Here is a 19,650-nt window from a genome sequence, read left to right on the forward strand (position 1 = left end):
AAACGTGTGAGGGAGATAACTATATATACAAGTTATAACCGCAAGTATAACATGTCACGTAGCATGTACAATTCATAAACAAATCATATATTTATAGAGCAGATCATTATATCAATACAGTAGAGATGAAACAAAATATTAACATTCACAGTCCTATTTTAAGATAACAAGACCTCTAACCTTTTTTAGAGCCTTATTCTCGGCCTGAGTGTCAAGAATGATTTTAACATTCCCTCTTATAGTGGATATGGCCTCCTCCAGTTGATTTGCAACAGGTAATTTGGCATCTGGCAATGTACCGACCGCCTCTTCAAACTGAAAAAGAAAAAAAATAATTAACATAATAAAACAGTAAATGGAAGATGTTTCATAATTGTATGCAGTAGTGCCATGAACACATTAAAAACCATGCTGGGTATTGTATAACAAAATGAAACACCTAAAAAATCAATGTTAGTAGTTGCCCTATAGTAGCTACTGTCCATATGGTGCCCTATAGTAGCTACTGTCCATATGGTGCCCCGTAGTAGCGACTGTCCACATGGTACCCTGTAGTAGCTACTGTCCATATGGTGCCCTGTAGTAGCGACTGTCCATATGGTGCCCTATAGTAGCTACTGTCCATATGGTGCCCTATAGTAGCGACTGTCCATATGGTGCCCTATAGTAGCTACTGTCCATATGGTACCCTGTAGTAGCGACTGTCCATATGGTGCCCTATAGTAGCTACGTACCATATGGTGCCCTATAGTAGCTACGTACCATATGGTGCCCTATAGTAGCTACTGTCCATATGGCCCCCTTTAGTAGCTACTGTCCATATGGTGCCGTATAGTAGCGATTGTCCACATGGTGCCCTATAGTAGCGTCTGTCCATATGGTGCCCTATAGTAGCGACTGTCCATATGGTGCCCTATAGTAGCGACTGTCCATATGGTGCCCTATAGTAGTGACTGTCCATATGGTGCCCTGTAGTAGCGACTGTCCATATGGTGCCCTGTAGTAGCGACTGTCCATATGGTGCCCTATAGTAGCGACTGTCCATATGGTGCCCTATAGTAGCGACTGTCCATATGGTGCCCTATAGTAGCGACTGTCCATATGGTGCCCTATAGTGGTGATTGTCCATATGGTGCCCTTTAGCAGCTACCGTCCACATGGTGCCCTATAGTAGCGACTGTCCATATGGTGCCCTATAGTAGCGACTGTCCACATGGTGCCCTATAGTAGCGAATGTCCACATGGTGCCCTATAGTAGCGACTATCCATATGGTGCCCTATAGTGGTGACTGTCCATATGGTGCCCTATAGTAGCAACTGTCCACATGGTGCCCTATAGTAGCTACTGTCCATATGGCGCCCTATAGTAGCGACTGTCCATATGGTGCCCTATAGTAGCGACTGTCCATATGGTGCCCTATAGTGGTGATTGTCCATATGGTGCCCTTTAGCAGCTACCGTCCATATGGTGCCCTATAGTAGCGACTGTCCATATGGTGCCCTATAGTAGTGACTGTCCATATGGTGCCCTATAGTAGTGACTGTCCATATGGTGCCCTATAGTAGCTACTGTCCATATGGTGCCCTATAGTAGCGACTGTCCATATGGTGCCCTATAGTAGCGACTGTCCATATGGTGCCCTATAGTGGTGATTGTCCATATAGTGCCCTTTAGCAGCTACCGTCCATATGGTGCCCTATAGTAGCGACTGTCCATATGGTGCCCTATAGTAGTGACTGTCCATATGGTGCCCTATAGTAGTGACTGTCCATATGGTGCCCTATAGCAGAGACTATCCATATGGTGCCCTGTAGTAGCGACTGTCCACATGGTGCCCTATAGTAGCTACTGTCCACATGGTGCCCTTTAGTAGCGACTGTCCACATGGTGCCCTATAGTAGCGACTGTCCATATGGTGCCCTATAGTAGCGACTGTCCATATGGTGCCCTATAGTAGCGACTGTCCATATGGTGCCCTATAGCAGAGACTGTCCATATGGTGCCCTATAGTAGCGACTGTCCATATGGTGCCCTATAGTAGCGACTGTCCACATGGTGCCCTATAGTAGCGACTGTCCATATGGTGCCCTATAGTAGCAATTGTCCATATGGTGCCCTATAGTAGCGTCTGTCCACATGGTGCCCTATAGTAGCGACTGTCCATATGGTGCCCTATATAGCAACTGTCCATATGGTGCCCTATAGTAGCTACTGTCCACATGGTTCCCTATAGTAGCTACTGTCCATATGGTGCCCTATAGTAGCCACTGTCCATATGGTGCCCTATAGTAGCAATTGTCCATATGGTGCCCTATAGTAGCTACTGTCCATATGGTGCCCAATATAGCAACTGTCCATATGGTGCCCTATAGTAGCTACTGTCCATATGGTGCCCTATATAGCTACTGTCCATATGGTGCCCTATAGTAGCTACTGTCCATATGGTGCCCTATAGTAGCCACTGTCCATATGGTGCCCTATAGTACCGACTGTCCACATGGTTCCCTATAGTAGCAACTGTCCATATGGTGCCCTATATAGCGACTGTCCATATGGTGCCCTATAGTAGCCACTGTCCATATGGTGCCCTATAGTGGTTTACCTTAGAAGCTGCTCCAGCTATCTGGGCCACTTGGTCTTCAAGTCTGGCAATGGTCCTCTCTAGCTCTACCTCACGCTGTTCCCAACGAAGCTGCTTCTCCTCAAATTCCTGCAGAGAAATATTATACATAAGCTACTAAACATCTTTCTGCATCAATGAATCCAAAGGGATTGGGGAAATCTTTGTAAGTTGCCAAACAGTATGCTTGAGAAATATTGAGTGTCCCTGAAAATTTCTGTCCCCCTCCCCCCATTCCATTTAAACATGGCTTAATTTACACTCAATACCATTTGATATCTCCTTGATTTTCATGGAAATTTTGTAAACAACATGAGAATTTCAAACTGGACATTTTTGTTGGTACTGTAAATGCTAACATAATTATCTCTTTGTAAGATTTGTATTTACAGTGAATTTATATACTGAAAACATAACAATAATGATCAGGTGGCGCCTGGCCATGGTATAATGTTGTAACAGTGTGCAACTTATTAGTTATTATAACATTTTATTTTGTTGAAAAAAAATCAGAATAATTCGGACTGCTAACATTCAAATACTGATCTCAAGTTCTGTAGAGTTTTTCGGCATAGCCGTATAATATTCTTTTGGCCCCGGATATGATGCGACAGGTGGCGTTACTAGTCAAGATGAAGTATATGATTGGTCAATGTAGCGGTAAATGCAAAATGCAGAAATGCAGTTAAAAACGAAACAATGCAGTTAAAAAACGAAACAAAGTTAAGATTGAATGCAAGCTGAATTATAAAGTGGATGTATCTTTTCAAATGACACATTAATAAAATTATATTTCCGATTCAAATGCAATCTTATTATCACCAAACGTTATTCAAACTGATATGAATTTGTTATCCGTGCTGAAACGCATTAATTCGTTAATTTATTTCACCAGAAATTTTGCATTATAACCACCAGCATTAAAACTATGTGTATGCCGTTTATCTTTTAAAGATATTTCTTGTTTACTTCTAAAAATCTATTTATATTTCTTGATGCATAATTATATAATGTGAAGAACCAAAGTTATTAAAAGAAAACTTATAAACAACCATATCTTCATCTGCAGTTTCCAATCTAAAATTTCTTTCAAATTGGCAACTGACCATGGCTATATAATGTAAGTGAGGAATTTTGATCAGTGCTTGCATAGACATAAATATGTACCTATATAGATATGTCTCTGGTGCTAAATGCAGCTAGAGAAAGAAAAAAAATACAAATTTTATGAAAAATGGGTTTCATAATTTATTCAAAACAAAATGTGACGAAACAATACTGATAAATAGTCGTAATAATATAAATATAACTTCTTTTTTAGACAAACGTCGAGCATAGGTACTCGCCTCGCGATCGTCTGTCAATATAAACACCTGTCCACACCCAGTTCTGACGTAACAAAGCCAGTCTCGTGCAAGTTAAATATAAATAGGCCTTGCTAATACACATAAGGTATGATAATCTGTGTATATTGTTTGGACATATAAATAAATATCATCAGGATCTATTCCATCAGAAATCAGCTTATCCCTAGGGAACAATTTTATCAACTAATACGGTTCAAACAGATTTGCTTTTGAGACGGTCCCCAAAACTGAACTCCGCGATAAACAAAACGCATCGATCGTAGCGACTCGGTGCTGTTTAAACATCGTATTTGATCAACTGAAAGTAAAAACAAGCTCGCTTAAGGCATTTGAAATATCTCTTATGTTTTGTTAATATCAAGACAACATTCATAAAGTCAATATTATTGAATAAACACGTTTAAACAGGTCTTAAACAGAGCTATTCATGGTCCCGCGAACTGTCAATTGCGGCGACCCACCAATATATGCCATTAGATGACCTCCGCTGCTAAGCAATGCCCCTATAGCTCAGTGGTTAGAGCACTGGTCTCGTAAACCAGGGGTCGTGAGTTCGACTCTCACTGGGGGCACGACGTATTTTTTTCTTTTTTTTTTTACCCATTTTCAACGATTTATTAATTTGTATTCACAACTACAAACAAACATTGTTTTAATTATTTAAATTAGTAATTTACATGCAATGTGTCTTGCACCAACACAATCCTTATCCATTAGGCATCTTAAAGCCTACCTAGCATGAAAAAAAAATCCATCACTTTTTAAACTACAGACCATGGTCAAGGAATATCTTAAAAACAAATATGATAATTCATATGTCATCACTTATTACTATTGAAATATGACAATTGGGTATTTCTTGGGATAATGTCATGTAGCAATTCATATGATATACCAGCTGGCTAGGCTAGACACTTGGTGCTATGTTAAATCATCCAGCAATAATCTTAAGAAATAGTTTATATTGAATATAAATAAGTATTATATTTCATCTACTATACTTCAGCCTAATGGTTTTCAGGATATCTTTTATTTTTATTTATTCTTCATAATATCCTGCAATTATGTACATGTATACACTAAAAAAAAAACTACCTATGTGGTGTCAGGGAAAAATTTCAAAAGCACATTTGTATGAAAGCTCAATAAGAAATTTGAAGTATGAGCATAATAATAAAAATAATTATCGAATAGACTTGCTCAAGTTCCTGTGTAATGCAGCTAAATGTTAATTGGATTATCATTATAGCTTTATGAAGTTCAAAGTCTAAAATTTCTATGTCTTAAGATAAGATACAACTATCACAGCATGAGCTAAAATGGTTGATAATTAGTCTAAAATATGCTTCTCTCCAGTAACAGTACAGAGTTTCCAAACCTACTTCAATCTTGTCTTTATTTTCATTTCATGTACCAGTAAGCATCAAAATAGTGAAAACAGTTCTCCAGCACAGAAAACAAGAATCTATAAATAACCCCAAACAGAACAAGGCTGCACAATTTCACCATTACATTACCAATCATAATAGCCCTTGGCTGTATTTTTTGTTATTTATTTCGCATATTATCCCAACATAAATTCACACATCATGACAAGATTAAGACAGGGTTATGACATAACGACATCATGTTCACGAAAAAATGTTGATAAAGACTGGAAATATACTTTTTTTTTATCATAAATACATAAATTATGCTTTATATGCAAGCACACAGTTGGAAATTTTCACAATACAGTAAGCACAAATTAAACTTTATCTAATCTACAACAATTGTGAAACAATTTATATAAACCTATATCAATCACGCTTGTTGGCCCGAATGGAAGCGCGTGAGGGACTTTACAGTGGGAGGAAACCGGAGCACCCGGAGAAAACCCATGTGGTCGGGCAGGTGATCCCATACCTTTTCCCATCCAGTCGGGGTATTGAACCCCGGCTGCCTAGGTGAAAGGTAAGTGTGTTACCACTGTGCCATCTGTCCACCAACAATACAATATTGACAGTTCCATTTTAACTTCAAGATGCTCTGTGTTAATTGATATCCTAAATTGAAATGTGACATGCTATTCAACTCTGAAGCCGACTTTAAAACATTACAGTATAGGTCATTTCACATTTCCCAATAAGAAACAAATAACCAATCAAATTGCAGGCAAATAAGAACCAAGTGTTACACAGCACTTGTGTCCTACAGTTTCTTAGTACATGAGGTTATAATAAGCCCTGTGATTTTTGATTGATTGACAGACAAAAAATAGTATATGAGGCTAGCTTTGTGATTTTTGATAGGTTGACAGACAAAAACTAGTATATGAGGCTAGCCTTGTGATTTTTGTTTGGTTGACAGACAAAAACTAGTATATGAGGCTAGCTTTGTCATTTCTGAGTGGCTAACAGACAAAAACTAGTATATGAGGCTAGCTTTGTCATTTCTGAGTGGCTAACAGACAAAAACTAGTATATGAGGCTAGCCTTGTGATTTTTGTTTGGTTGACAGACAAAAACTAGTATATGAGGCTAGCTTTGTCATTTCTGAGTGGCTAACAGACAAAAACTAGTATATGAGGCTAGCCTTGTGATTTTTGTTTGGTTGACAGACAAAAACTAGTATATGAGGCTAGCTTTATGATTTCTGAGTGGCTAACAGACAAAAACTAGTAAATGAGGCTAGCCTTGTGATTTTTGTTTGGTTGACAGACAAAAACTAGTATATGAGGCTAGCTTTGTGATTTTTGTTTGGTTGACAGACAAAAACTAGTTTATGAGGCTAGCTTTGTGATTTTTGATTGGTTGACAGACAAAAACTAGTATATGAGGCTAGCTTTATGATTTTTGATAGGTTGACAGACAAAAACTAGTATATGAGGCTAGCTTTGTCATTTCTGAGCGGCTAACAGACAAAAACTAGTATATGAGGCTAGCCTTGTGATTTTTGTTTGGTTGACAGACAAAAACTAGTATATGAGGCTAGCTTTGTGATTTTTGTTTGGTTGACAGACAAAAACTAGTATATGAGGCTAGCTTTGTGATTTTTGATTGATTGACAGACAAAAACTAGTATATGAGGCTAGCTTTGTCATTTTTGTTTGGTTGACAGACAAAAACTAGTATATGAGGCTAGCTTTGTGATTTTTGATTGATTGACAGACAAAAAATAGTATATGAGGCTAGCTTTGTGATTTTTGATAGGTTGACAGACAAAAACTAGTATATGAGGCTAGCCTTGTGATTTTTGTTTGGTTGACAGACAAAAACTAGTATATGAGGTTAGCTTTGTCATTTCTGAGTGGCTAACAGACAAAAACTAGTATATGAGGCTAGCTTTTTCATTTCTGAGTGGCTAACAGACAAAAACTAGTATATGAGGCTAGCCTTGTGATTTTTGTTTGGTTGACAGACAAAAACTAGTATATGAGGCTAGCTTTATGATTTCTGAGTGGCTAACAGACAAAAACTAGTATATGAGGCTAGCCTTGTGATTTTTGTTTGGTTGACAGACAAAAACTAGTATATGAGGCTAGCTTTGTGATTTTTGTTTGGTTGACAGACAAAAACTAGTATATGAGGCTAGCCTTGTGATTTTTGTTTGGTTGACAGACAAAAACTAGTATATGAGGCTAGCTTTGTGATTTTTGTTTGGTTGACAGACAAAAACTAGTATATGAGGCTAGCTTTGTGATTTTTGATTGATTGACAGACAAAAACTAGTATATGAGGCTAGCTTTGTCATTGTTGTTTGGTTGACAGACAAAAACTAGTATATGAGGCTAGCTTTGTGATTTTTGATTGATTGACAGACAAAAAATAGTATATGAGGCTAGCTTTGTGATTTTTGATAGGTTGACAGACAAAAACTAGTATATGAGGCTAGCCTTGTGATTTTTGTTTGGTTGACAGACAAAAACTAGTATATGAGGTTAGCTTTGTCATTTCTGAGTGGCTAACAGACAAAAACTAGTATATGAGGCTAGCTTTTTCATTTCTGAGTGGCTAACAGACAAAAACTAGTATATGAGGCTAGCCTTGTGATTTTTGTTTGGTTGACAGACAAAAACTAGTATATGAGGCTAGCTTTATGATTTCTGAGTGGCTAACAGACAAAAACTAGTATATGAGGCTAGCCTTGTGATTTTTGTTTGGTTGACAGACAAAAACTAGTATATGAGGCTAGCTTTGTGATTTTTGTTTGGTTGACAGACAAAAACTAGTATATGAGGCTAGCTTTGTGATTTTTGTTTGGTTGACAGACAAAAACTAGTATATGAGGCTAGCTTTGTGATTTTTGATTGGTTGACAGACAAAAACTAGTATATGAGGCTAGCTTTATGATTTTTGATTGGTTGACAGACAAAAACTAGTATATGAGGCTAGCTTTATGATTTTTGATAGGTTGACAGACAAAAACTAGTATATGAGGCTAGCTTTGTCATTTCTGAGTGGCTAACAGACAAAAACTAGTATATGAGGCTAGCCTTGTGATTTTTGTTTGGTTGACAGACAAAAACTAGTATATGAGGCTAGCTTTGTGATTTTTGTTTGGTTGACAGACAAAAACTAGTATATGAGGCTAGCCTTGTGATTTTTGTTTGGTTGACAGACAAAAACTAGTATATGAGGCTAGCTTTGTGATTTTTGATTGATTGACAGACAAAAACTAGAATATGAGGCTAGCTTTGTGATTTTTGATTGGTTTAGAGACCAAAACTAGTATATAATGATAGCTCTGTGATTTTTGATTGATTGACAGATAAAAACTATTATTATACCTCAGCTATATAACACAGTCAGGGATTGGTTGAGAGCCGTCACGTGTCAGAGAGACTACACTTCGTTTCTCCCTAGCGTACCTCGAGTTATGTCCGATTTCTCATGTCTCCCCCATGCAGAGCCCCTCACGTTAATTTTTCTACAGAGTTGTCGTTCGTGACACGGAACTCTCCGAGGTGTTCCTATCTGCATTGATCAAACATGGCAGACGACAGACGTTTCATTTCGCAGACGTCAAAGAAATCAACAATATTTTGCATGCAAAGGATGCAGTAAACACAAAACGAGCCACAAAGTGTGCTGCAAAATGTTTCTAGGATTTTTTACAAGAATGTGGTAAATCCACCGACTTAGTTTACCCACGGCAAGTCATATTTCTGGGAAATATGACATGCCTTGGGTAAACCAATCGTCTTGTCTCCCTACAATCAGGGCCATAAATATATAGTATATTGAGGCTAGCTTTGTGACGTTTGATTGGTTTAGAGACAAAAACTAATATATGAGGCTATAGCTCTGTGACTTTTGATTGGTTTAGAGACAAAAACTAGTATATGAGGCTAGCTCTGTGATTTTTAATTGGTCGACAGACAAAAACTAGTATATGAGGCTAGCTCTGTGACTTTTGATTGGTTGAGAGACAAGAACTAATATATGAGGCTAGCTCTGTGGTTTTAGGTTGGTTGACAGACAAAAACTATGATATAAGTCTAGCTAGATGATTATTCATTGTTTTACAGACAAAAACTCATAAATGCGATTAGCTCTGTGATTTTTTATTGGTTGACAGACAAAAACTCATAAATGCGGTTAGCTCTGCGATTTTTGATTGGTTGACAGACAAGAACTAACATACCGTATTTGACCTAATTATCATTATCATATATTAAGCTTAAACATCACTTGAATATTCCTGTAAACTTGTAAACCATGCCAGCTGATCTTTAGACCAGAGAACGTGTGTTCCACCATTTATGTTCAAATGGAACTCTTTTGTGTTCTATTTATAGACACAGGTGATTTCCCAAATCATATCAGACATCGTTTTCTTAGACCTAATAATTGATTTACAATGTCTTTTACTAGCTTTCTGTTCTGAACAAAAGTTATTTATCAACAAGAATGAAGTCTTTTACTTTATCTTCAAATAAAGATGGTAAGTTATTATTTGTATGTGTGTTTAGTTTCGGGTGCTCTTTTTACTGACATGTCATCTGTAGGAATAGACAAAATGTGTCGAAAACTGTTCCAGTTACTTAATTTGCTGAAGAAAATTGAACACAGAAAGTAGCAAAACTTTTCACATGAATTATTACTTTTGAACAACATTTTGACACTCAGTCAAAGATTTATTTCCTTGGAAAAAGGTAGGGGAGCCCATATTAGGGCAGGCGCCCTTATAAGGTCAAATACGGTATGCGGTTAGCTCATGTGTTTTTTTATTGGTGTAATTGAACATGCCTACCTGGTGTAGGTTTGACCAACAAGATCCATACCCTGCCTACCCCTTTTCTGACAGGGTATGAAGCCAGTTTCATTATCGATGGTGTAACAAGTCCCACTGGGATTCACAGGTGGTATCATGTTTATAATAATGTTTTTTAGAGAAAAAATTATCTTTCACGGAAGCTAGTTGTAGATTTGACGAAGACTATATATCAGAAATCATCCCTGTCTTCTCCAGAGCTACATTATCGTATATGGTATTAGTATGAGATAAGTATACATGCCAGATAGGTGTTATTCTGATTGAGTAATTGACAAGAGACCGATATCACTGTGTGAAGATCAGATGTGATCATTGAACATACCTGAGTCTGTCTCACATTCTCCCCCTCTAGGTCAGAGGTCGTGGCCTCGCTTGTACGTATCATTCCTTCCAGGTAATGAATCTGAAACAAAAAACATCAAAAATTTTTATCAAGTTAAACTGTAATATCAGATTATTACTGACTTCTATTAGCATTTTTATAACAAAAGAAAATTCATGTATATCTGTACATTGTTGCTGGGTGATGTTGCTTTACATTAAAACTCGTCTGTATACGTACCTGTTGCTGTAGTTTCACATTGAGTCGTTTCTGTTTGAGTTCCTCCAGCCTGACAGCATCCATCTTGCTGTGCCACTCAACAACCTTGGCTGCTCCACGACCATCTTTGAGGGTAGCGATCAGGTCCTGGAGACTGCGGTGCTGAAGCTCCACCGCAGAGAGTTTGTTCTCCACTGCGTCTCTCTTCTCCCGAGCCTGGAGAATCAAAGAAAGTATTGCACCCAGTCCTTAACATTTATCAATGTAGATACTTGATAAAAAAAATATAAAGGAGTTACAGCCAAGATGAATTCACCTATCAAATCATGAATGGTAGAAATTATTTGGTAATTTTATTAAGTAAGAGTTACCTCCCCTCGATTAAGTGCCATCAATTAAGGCGACCTGGGTATTCCAGTATTAACAGAATAATTTGATCGATAATTTCCCTGTCTCACTGCTCAGTAGGGACATTACCTGTTTGAGCTCCAGTTCTAGATTTGTTTTATCCTGATGAAGCTTTCTCATGTTTGCTGTGAATTTCTCCTGTTTGGATAAAGGTATAGCTCCAGCAAACTGCAAACGCATTTCCTGTATGAACATTGAAAATAGATATTAATATATCTTCAAAACAACAACTTAAAACTGAAGAATACTTGTAAAGCATATACACACACTTACTTCAATAGAAATAGATATGAATACAAAGACAAGGACTGTATGTAAACACTGAGCCTCCAGCCTGTTCTTTTCAGCATACAAATGTACATACTTTGTGCCCTATATAGAGGTGGAACAGACACCATGTATTCATGTCGGAAAATGGTGTATGGAAAGTTTAAATAATTTTTTTCAAATGTCACTGAAGTTATAGCCGTTGTAATCAGACCTATTATTAATCAGGATTTACCTGTAATCAAGTCTGTTATAAATCAGGATTTACCTGTAATCAAGCCTGTTATAAATCAGGATTTACCTGTAATCAAGTCTGTTATAAATCAGGATTTACCTGTAATCAAGCCTGTTATAAATTAGGATTTACCTGTAATCAAGCCTGTTATAAATCAGGATTTACCTGTAATCAGACCTATAATAAATCAGGATTTACCTGTAAATTACGCTTCAGGTGTTTAGCTTTGTTCTGAGCCTCAGCTTTGTTATGAACCATTGTCTGGTTTTTATCGTCAAGTTTCTGCTCCATACGAAGGATCTGAGCCTCTAGTTTTGTTACACGCTTGTTGGACTCCTCAAGTCTTCGGACAGATGTACCCTCACTGACCTGAAGCTGGACGATATGGCGGTGCAGCTTTCCTGGAGGTCAGATGTAAGTTAAGCATCGGTCATAAAATCCAGGTGAAACAGATAATAAAACTAAAACTTTGTACTGTATTAAATAATTGGTAGAATTTCTACTACATGTGGTATTAATTAGACTATCACAATATATACCTGACTAATCAATGGATCTGAACAATGGCCAACACAGTGTTTTTAATACAAGTATCTTGTAGTTGATGTGTAATAAACAATAAACAAACATTGTCCAATGCCAAATATTCAGAATTATTCATTTAAATTACTATCATCTTAATACAATTGTAAAGACTGTCTCTTTGGGCACTTAATTGTTCTCTGGGCTGAATCCAGGGCATGCAAAACTGCTCAGGGGATAAATATTTTGGAATGAAAAAAAAAAATGTTTTTGATATGATTTCAAAAAATTCTTAATTCTGAGATAGAGAATCAGGTTAATTAATTTTAAAGAAATATGACATAATTTGGCTACGTGATTGACAGGTGTGCATACCTATAATTGTTTTTTCATCACTCTGCATCTGGAAATCTAGTAACTGTTGTCGTAACGATATATTTTCCTTTTCTCGTGACAGCTGCAGTGTTTCCAGAGTTTTCACCTGGGATGTTGCTACTTCACAGACTTCCTAAAAAATAAAATATAAACATTTATGAAATCGTCTTAAATATCTACTAACATTATAACACATTTGGCCTTATAAACGCACCCCCCCCCCCCCCCCCCCCTCGCTTTTTTTCTACATTCAAATCATATCAAGTGGTAAAATAAAAAATAAAATTCTACATGTACAGCTGTTGTCCAAAACAAAATAAATAACAATCAAATTACAAAATGAATACAGCAGTATCTATTAACAAAATGTTAATAGATATGTCCCAGTTTCGAGAGTTGTTGCATCCAGTCTCAGTTTACTTTGCAGCTAGATGTCCTTAATTTAAAAAAATAATACAGTGCAACTTCAAATCAAGAAAATGTTGATAAAAGGTACTTTTTCATTGCCAAATAAGCATGATTTTTTTTTTTTTTAATAACAATACTTTTAAACTGTTGTAACTTTCACTCAATAAACCTTCAATTCAATGCTAACTTTGACCTTTCAGGTTAACCTCCTGTGTTACAATTTGTATTTGTATTTTGACCTCGACCTTTATCACTGACCTTGAGTTTGGAGATTTCGTTACGGAGGCTGACCTCTACCTCCTCTAGCTGAGTGATCCTTTTTCGGTCAGCATCGCTCACAGACTTAGTCACAGATTCTGAAATAAATTCATTTATTTTATCAGGAACTGACACTTATTTCCTGGCCCCATTTCATAATATCAGGATTTTTTTTTAATAAATACCTATATAATATAAAATAATCTATACATGTACTTGGAAAGCAAAACGGGAGTTAGGATACTCTTTTGTAAATTTTATTTTTTTTTTTCAGGTTAAAAGTTTTCAAATACAATGATAATAGCAAAGCTAACAAATTACTTTCAATAAATTATTATTCCTGAAATATGAAAGAAAAGGCAGATAACTTAAATGTACATAATTTATATAGGTTTCTATAAAATAATATTAATGATATCATTTTTTTAAAGTTAATGACCTTATTCATGCATCTATAACACAAAATGGCCTTATTCCAGAACAATGGAACAGAATTTGTGATAGTATTATTACTGAACTGCACCATGATGGTTCAAACAGTTTCATACCAAAATTCAAGCACTTTTCCAGGTTTCATACCCCGGCGTACAGCATAAGCTCACCTTGGTCCTTCGGATCAGGTGAACTAACAAACTGACCCTAAATTCCGGTACTTTTTTTACTGCACGACTCCAAATTCCAGTACTTTTCAAGTACTGAACCCCATTTTTTTTTGTAAAACTTATTTTACAACAGTATTATACTATAATAATGATACACCTTGTATTGTATAACACAAGACTGTTATCCCCTAATATAAACACACACATCAGCTAATGATCTTACTTGATAACTCATCTCGCAAGTCCCGTTCAATTCTTTGTAATTCCAAGTTGGACTGTGTGATCTGGAGATGAATAAAAAGTATAATGTTCACTTGCAGGTTTTAAACTTATCATAAACATAAACATTGTGTATATAATTTTTTTTTTATATTGTTGATGTGATGAAATTTAAAACTTTAATTTCTATTTCAAACCACCAAACAAAAAAACACACACCTCAGAAAATTTGATTTCCAAGTCTTTGTTTCGTTCGTCCAGTCCCTGAAGCACCTTCTTCTGCTGTTCATACATGCGGACAGAATGTTCTGCTCTCTGTCGCTCATTCAGCTCCTTCATCTCGAGAGTTGTGATTCGTTTGGAGATGGTAATGGCATCACCATCGGTAACGCTCCGGACTTCCGTGCCATCTGTTATACCTTCAACATCAAAACATTATTTGCTTAAAACTAAGATTTTGCAGGCACAGAGCTCTCAAGGCCAAAGTCTGTATATTTGGTTGCACACTTCAATTTAGAACACAACATATTCCCAACATTCCAGTATGACAGATCGAAAGAAATGTTATACCACTATATCTGCGACATGACATTCCAGTGTCTGTATAACTGACTGGGAGGAATGTTATACCACTATATCTGCGACATGACATTCCAGTGTCTGTATAACTGACTGGGAGGAATGTCATGCCACTGTACCTGAGATATGACATTCCAGTGTCTGTATAACTGACTGGGAGGAATGTTATACCACTATATCTGCGACATGACATTCCAGTGTCTGTATAACTGACTGGGAGGAATGTCATGCCACTGTACCTGAGATATGACATTATAGTGAGATGGCACTGTACAGCAGCCATTCAGCTGACCCCAATCAAGTAAGCGCCAACATTATATGACCTTTTTGTGTTGATAAAGTGTTTAATACTTACAGCCAAACTTGACAAAGTGAAACAACATTAAATGGCATTACTCACCTCTTCTATGGAGATCTTCCATGGCTGCCTCAAGGGCATGCAGTTTCTCTTTCTCCATCTCCAAAGTTTTCTTGAGTACATCATTATCCTCTGTAAGACGCATTACCTCGTCCTGGATATAGATAAAACCATTGTGTTGTTTACAGTTCACTGCACAGACTGTTCATTGTAAATTAATAATTTAACAAGTTAATCAATTCAATATAACATGAAAAAACATATTAGATTCTATTTGTTATTAGAGAAACATGCTTTAAATGAATTTTCAGTGTTTTTCTTCTTTATAACAACATCTGTACCTGTGTTCTTCTGTGACCTTGACCCTACATGACCTGTGTTTTAGATCTTGTAATGACATTAACTTTGTGACCTTGACCCTGGCTATATGACCTTTACCTCTATTTCCTGTAATGATTTAACGCTTGTGACCTTGACCCTCCATGACATGAGTCTCAAGTTCTGTAATGACAGTAACATTGTGACCTTGACCTTAATTACCTGACATTATCCTCTATTTCCCTTATGATTTAAGTCCTGTAACCTTGACCTTACATACCTCTAGTCCTGTAATGACATCAGCCTTGGACACAAGACTGTTCTCCTTCTCCAAACCATCTCGATACTTCTCAGTCAGCTGGTGGAACTTCTTATTGGTGATATCGAGGTCCTCAGAAGGCACTGAATCCTCCAAAGCTTTTTGTAGTGCAGAGATCTTAAAAGTTGCCATGTCCTGTAGAGAAAGGTAACAATAAGTTAACAATGATTTTATACCTTTGCTAAATTTTCATGGAGTAACATAATTATTTTTTATAAAAATGAAATTGGTTACACTTTGACAAATATCTTAAAGGTAACGTTTTAATTTGATATAAAAATCTTAGATGAAGACTAACATTTGTTAGGTATTAAAAGTCTAAAATTGGCATATATTAGCCAGAAGCAAATTTCTAACTGTGGCTGGGCATACCTTAAATCTCTGGAGGTACCCCAGTCTCTCCGACACAGAAGTTTCCATCGATGCCATCTCATTCTTGTAATGATTGATTTCCTATGAAAAAAATCAAGAAAACTTTTCTGTTGATAAGAGCCAAAACATTTTAAAAATAATGTCATAAAAATTAATAAAAATCAATCTATCAGCGTTTCAAAGTCTGAGTAACCAAACTGTTTACCATTTGACACCAAATTTTAATTCTTATACAGACTGATATCTATACCTTCCTAAGATACAGACTGATATCTATACCTTCCTAAGATACAGACTGATATCTATACCTTCCTAAGATACAGACTGATATCTATACCTTCCTAAGATACAGACTGATATCTATACCTTCCTAAGATACAGACTGATATCTATACCTTCCTAAGATACAGACTGATATCTATACCTTCCTAAGTTGACCTTCAACCTCTTCAGAGATGTTGTATCTTCGGGTCAATGCCTTCTCGTTGACTCGTAAAACAGTGATCCGTCGAGTCATCTCAGAAAGGCGTCTTCTTACCTCTGGTTCATCCTTTGACAATGTTTCTATCAATCTCTGAGAAGGAAGAGTTATAAATAACATTAGATATAGGAAATAAAACAGGTACAAGGTATATGTGAGAGTGTACCAGGTATTTGTGAGAGTGTAACAGGTATATGTGAGAGTGTAACAGGTATATGTGAGAGTGTACCAGGTATATGTGAGGGTGTACCAGGTATATGTGAGAGTGTATCAGGTATATGTGAGAGCGTACCTGGTATATGTGAGAGTGTACCAGGTATATGTGAGAGTGTACCAGGTATATGTGATGAGAGTGTAACAGGTATATGTGAGAGTGTACCAGGTATATGTGATGAGAGTGTAACAGGTATATGTGAGAGTGTAACAGGTATATGTGAGAGTGTACCAGGTATATGTGAGAGTGTACCAGGTACATGTGAGAGTGTACCAGGTACATGTGAGAGTGTAACAGGTATATGTGAGAGTGTACCAGGTATATGTGAGAGTGTACCAGGTATATGTGAGAGTGTACAAGGTATATGTGAGAGTGTAACAGGTATATGTGAGAGTGTAACAGGTATATGTGAGAGTGTAACAGGTATATGTGAGAGTGTACCAGGTATATGTGAGGGTGTACCAGGTATATGTGAGAGTGTACCAGGTACATGTGAGAGTGTACTAGGTACATGTGAGAGTCTAACAGGTATATGTGAGAGTGTACTAGGTATATGTGAGAGTGTACCAGGTATATGTGAGAGTGTACCAGGTATATGTGAGAGTGTACCAGGTATATGTGAGAGTATAACAGGTATATGTGATGAGAGTGTAACAGGTATATGTGAGAGTGTAACAGGTATATGTGAGTGTACCAGGTACATGTGAGAGTGTAACAGGTACATGTGAGAGTGTAACAGGTACATGTGAGAGTGTAACAGGTATATGTGATGAGAGTGTGACAGGTATATGTGAGAGTGTACCAGGTATATGTGAGAGTGTAACAGGTATATGTAAGAGTGTAACAGGTATATGTGAGACTGTAACAGGTATATGTGAGAGTGTAACAGGTATATGTGAGAGTGTAACAGGTATATGTGAGAGTGTACCAGGTATATGTGAGAGTGTAACAGGTATATGTGAGAGTGTACAAGGTATATGTGAGAGTGTACCAGGTACATGTGAGAGTGTACCAGGTACATGTGAGAGTGTAACAGGTATATGTGAGAGTGTACCAGGTATATGTGAGAGTGTACCAGGTATATGTGAGAGTGTACCAGGTATATGTGAGAGTATAACAGGTACATGTGATGAGAGTGTAACAGGTATATGTGAGAGTGTACCAGGTATATGTGAGAGTGTACCAGGTATATGTGAGAGTGAAACAGGTATATGTGAGAGTGTAACAGGTATATGTGAGTGTAACAGGTATATGTGATGAGAGTGTACCAGGTATATGTAAGAGTGTAACAGGTATATGTGAGAGTGTACCAGGTATGTATGTGAGAGTGTTACAGGTATATGTGAGATTGGGTCTCCTAATTATTTTAGCTATAAGTAATCACTACACCCAGTAAAAGATGCTGTGGCAGTGTTTTCTTGTATGATTATCCCACAGTGAAACACTGAGTATTGCATGACAAAGGAAATGACCGACTTGTTGAGCAATGATGGAGGTACATGTATAAAATACTTACATCAAACTCCTGAATTCTGACTTTATCCTCCTCTTGTGTAGCCCCCAAAGTCCTCATCTGTTGTCTCATTGCCTCTGTCTCTTTCTCCCATTCCTGTGACAAAGAAACATTTATTGTCTTGTTAAGTTTATAGAATATAATCTAAATATACAGAAATTTGCTTTATGACATTAGCACAGTTTGAATAATAGTGTATTCAATTCAATTCTTTTCTGAAAATCTACAATCAGACTTTGGGATGAAAATGAACATTAATTTAGTATTTCACTGAATTTTACTAGAGTCATTTTGTCACATCAACATGGGACTTGAATATTCATCCGACTGATGACCTTGCTCAATGATGACAAGACACTGGGCTAATTGCCTGCTGGTTTATTTTGCTTCATTGTATTGAAATATGTTTCCAGATAGCCCTTTATCATCAGAAAGCCTTAGCTGACAATACAGTAAAAAAAAAGTTAGAATAATATACATGTACTACATTTATTAGAAATGCTGAATAAAGAGCTACTATGGACAAGTAAAATAAATATCTCAGAACTCCAGAAATATAAAGTCTATGCATGGTGGGTGTTGCATTAAATGCAGTATATCATATGGTAATGTTTAAATTATATCAATTCTGTTGACTGTTCGTGTTTGGAAAACCTGGAGTCCTCTGGTTGGGTAAATATTTTACTGGAACAGGCCTAAGTGACAATCAGGGTTATCCTCTTGTCAATTAAGAGTATTCTATCAAATGTGTCACTGTTACTTCAACTTTTTGTATATATTCCATACTGACAATGACCTTTTTGTCCTTGATATAGTCAGCATACATGAGTCCTTGTTGGTGGCGAAGGACTGCAAATTTCCGTTTGTAGTTTTCCAAAGCATTCTCCATCTTGTTCATGGCCACCTCCTTCAAGGAAAGTTCCTACAAAAAGGTCAAGGTTGTAACATTTTAACAGTGTCAAGGTCACATATTTCAACAAGTCACAAAGGAGTACAGTATTGATATGAAACATGTCTATCTTGGATAGGGTTATATCCTTGAATGGGGTGATATCCTTGGATGGGGTGATATTCTTGAAAGGGGTGATATCCTTGGAGGGGTTAATATCCTTGGATGGGGTGATATTCTTGGATGAGGATAATATTCTTGGATGGGGTAATATCCTTGGAGAGGTTAATATCCTTGGATGAGGATAATATTCTGGATGGGGTGATATTCTTGGATGAGGATAATATTCTTGGATAAAGATAATATTCTTGGATGGGGTGATATCTTTGGATGGGGTAATATCCTTGGATGGGGTGATATCCTTGGAGGGGGTGATATCCTTGGAGGGGGTAATATCCTTGGAGGGGTTTTATATCCTTGGATGGGGTGATATCCTTGGAGGGGTTAATATCCTTGGATGGGGTGA

The 19,650-nt window shown here is 37.0% G+C and overlaps 1 protein-coding gene and 1 non-coding gene across 2 annotated transcripts in view; one reads left to right on the forward strand and one right to left on the reverse strand.

Annotated features, from left to right (window-relative positions):
• The window catches only part of LOC117327710 (centrosomal protein of 290 kDa-like), a 50,306-nt gene that overhangs the window by 17,386 nt on the left and 13,270 nt on the right, over positions 1-19,650 (reverse strand). The window contains exons 22-37 of the mRNA XM_033884828.1: positions 19,032-19,157; positions 18,239-18,331; positions 16,452-16,601; positions 16,028-16,108; positions 15,617-15,790; positions 15,061-15,172; positions 14,301-14,500; positions 14,086-14,146; positions 13,261-13,358; positions 12,595-12,727; positions 11,896-12,098; positions 11,265-11,378; positions 10,809-11,003; positions 10,569-10,649; positions 2,604-2,711; positions 181-315 (exon numbers count right to left, since the gene is read on the reverse strand). Of these exons, the coding sequence (XP_033740719.1) occupies positions 181-315; positions 2,604-2,711; positions 10,569-10,649; positions 10,809-11,003; positions 11,265-11,378; positions 11,896-12,098; positions 12,595-12,727; positions 13,261-13,358; positions 14,086-14,146; positions 14,301-14,500; positions 15,061-15,172; positions 15,617-15,790; positions 16,028-16,108; positions 16,452-16,601; positions 18,239-18,331; positions 19,032-19,157 (2,064 nt within the window). The remainder of the gene's footprint in view (positions 1-180; positions 316-2,603; positions 2,712-10,568; positions 10,650-10,808; positions 11,004-11,264; positions 11,379-11,895; positions 12,099-12,594; positions 12,728-13,260; positions 13,359-14,085; positions 14,147-14,300; positions 14,501-15,060; positions 15,173-15,616; positions 15,791-16,027; positions 16,109-16,451; positions 16,602-18,238; positions 18,332-19,031; positions 19,158-19,650) is intronic.
• Positions 4,488-4,560, forward strand: Trnat-cgu. Its single transcript has one exon. It is a non-coding gene; the product is annotated as a tRNA-Thr (tRNA).

Source organism: Pecten maximus, chromosome 5 (assembly GCF_902652985.1).
Source record: "Pecten maximus chromosome 5, xPecMax1.1, whole genome shotgun sequence".
Lineage (NCBI taxonomy): Eukaryota > Metazoa > Mollusca > Bivalvia > Pectinida > Pectinidae > Pecten > Pecten maximus.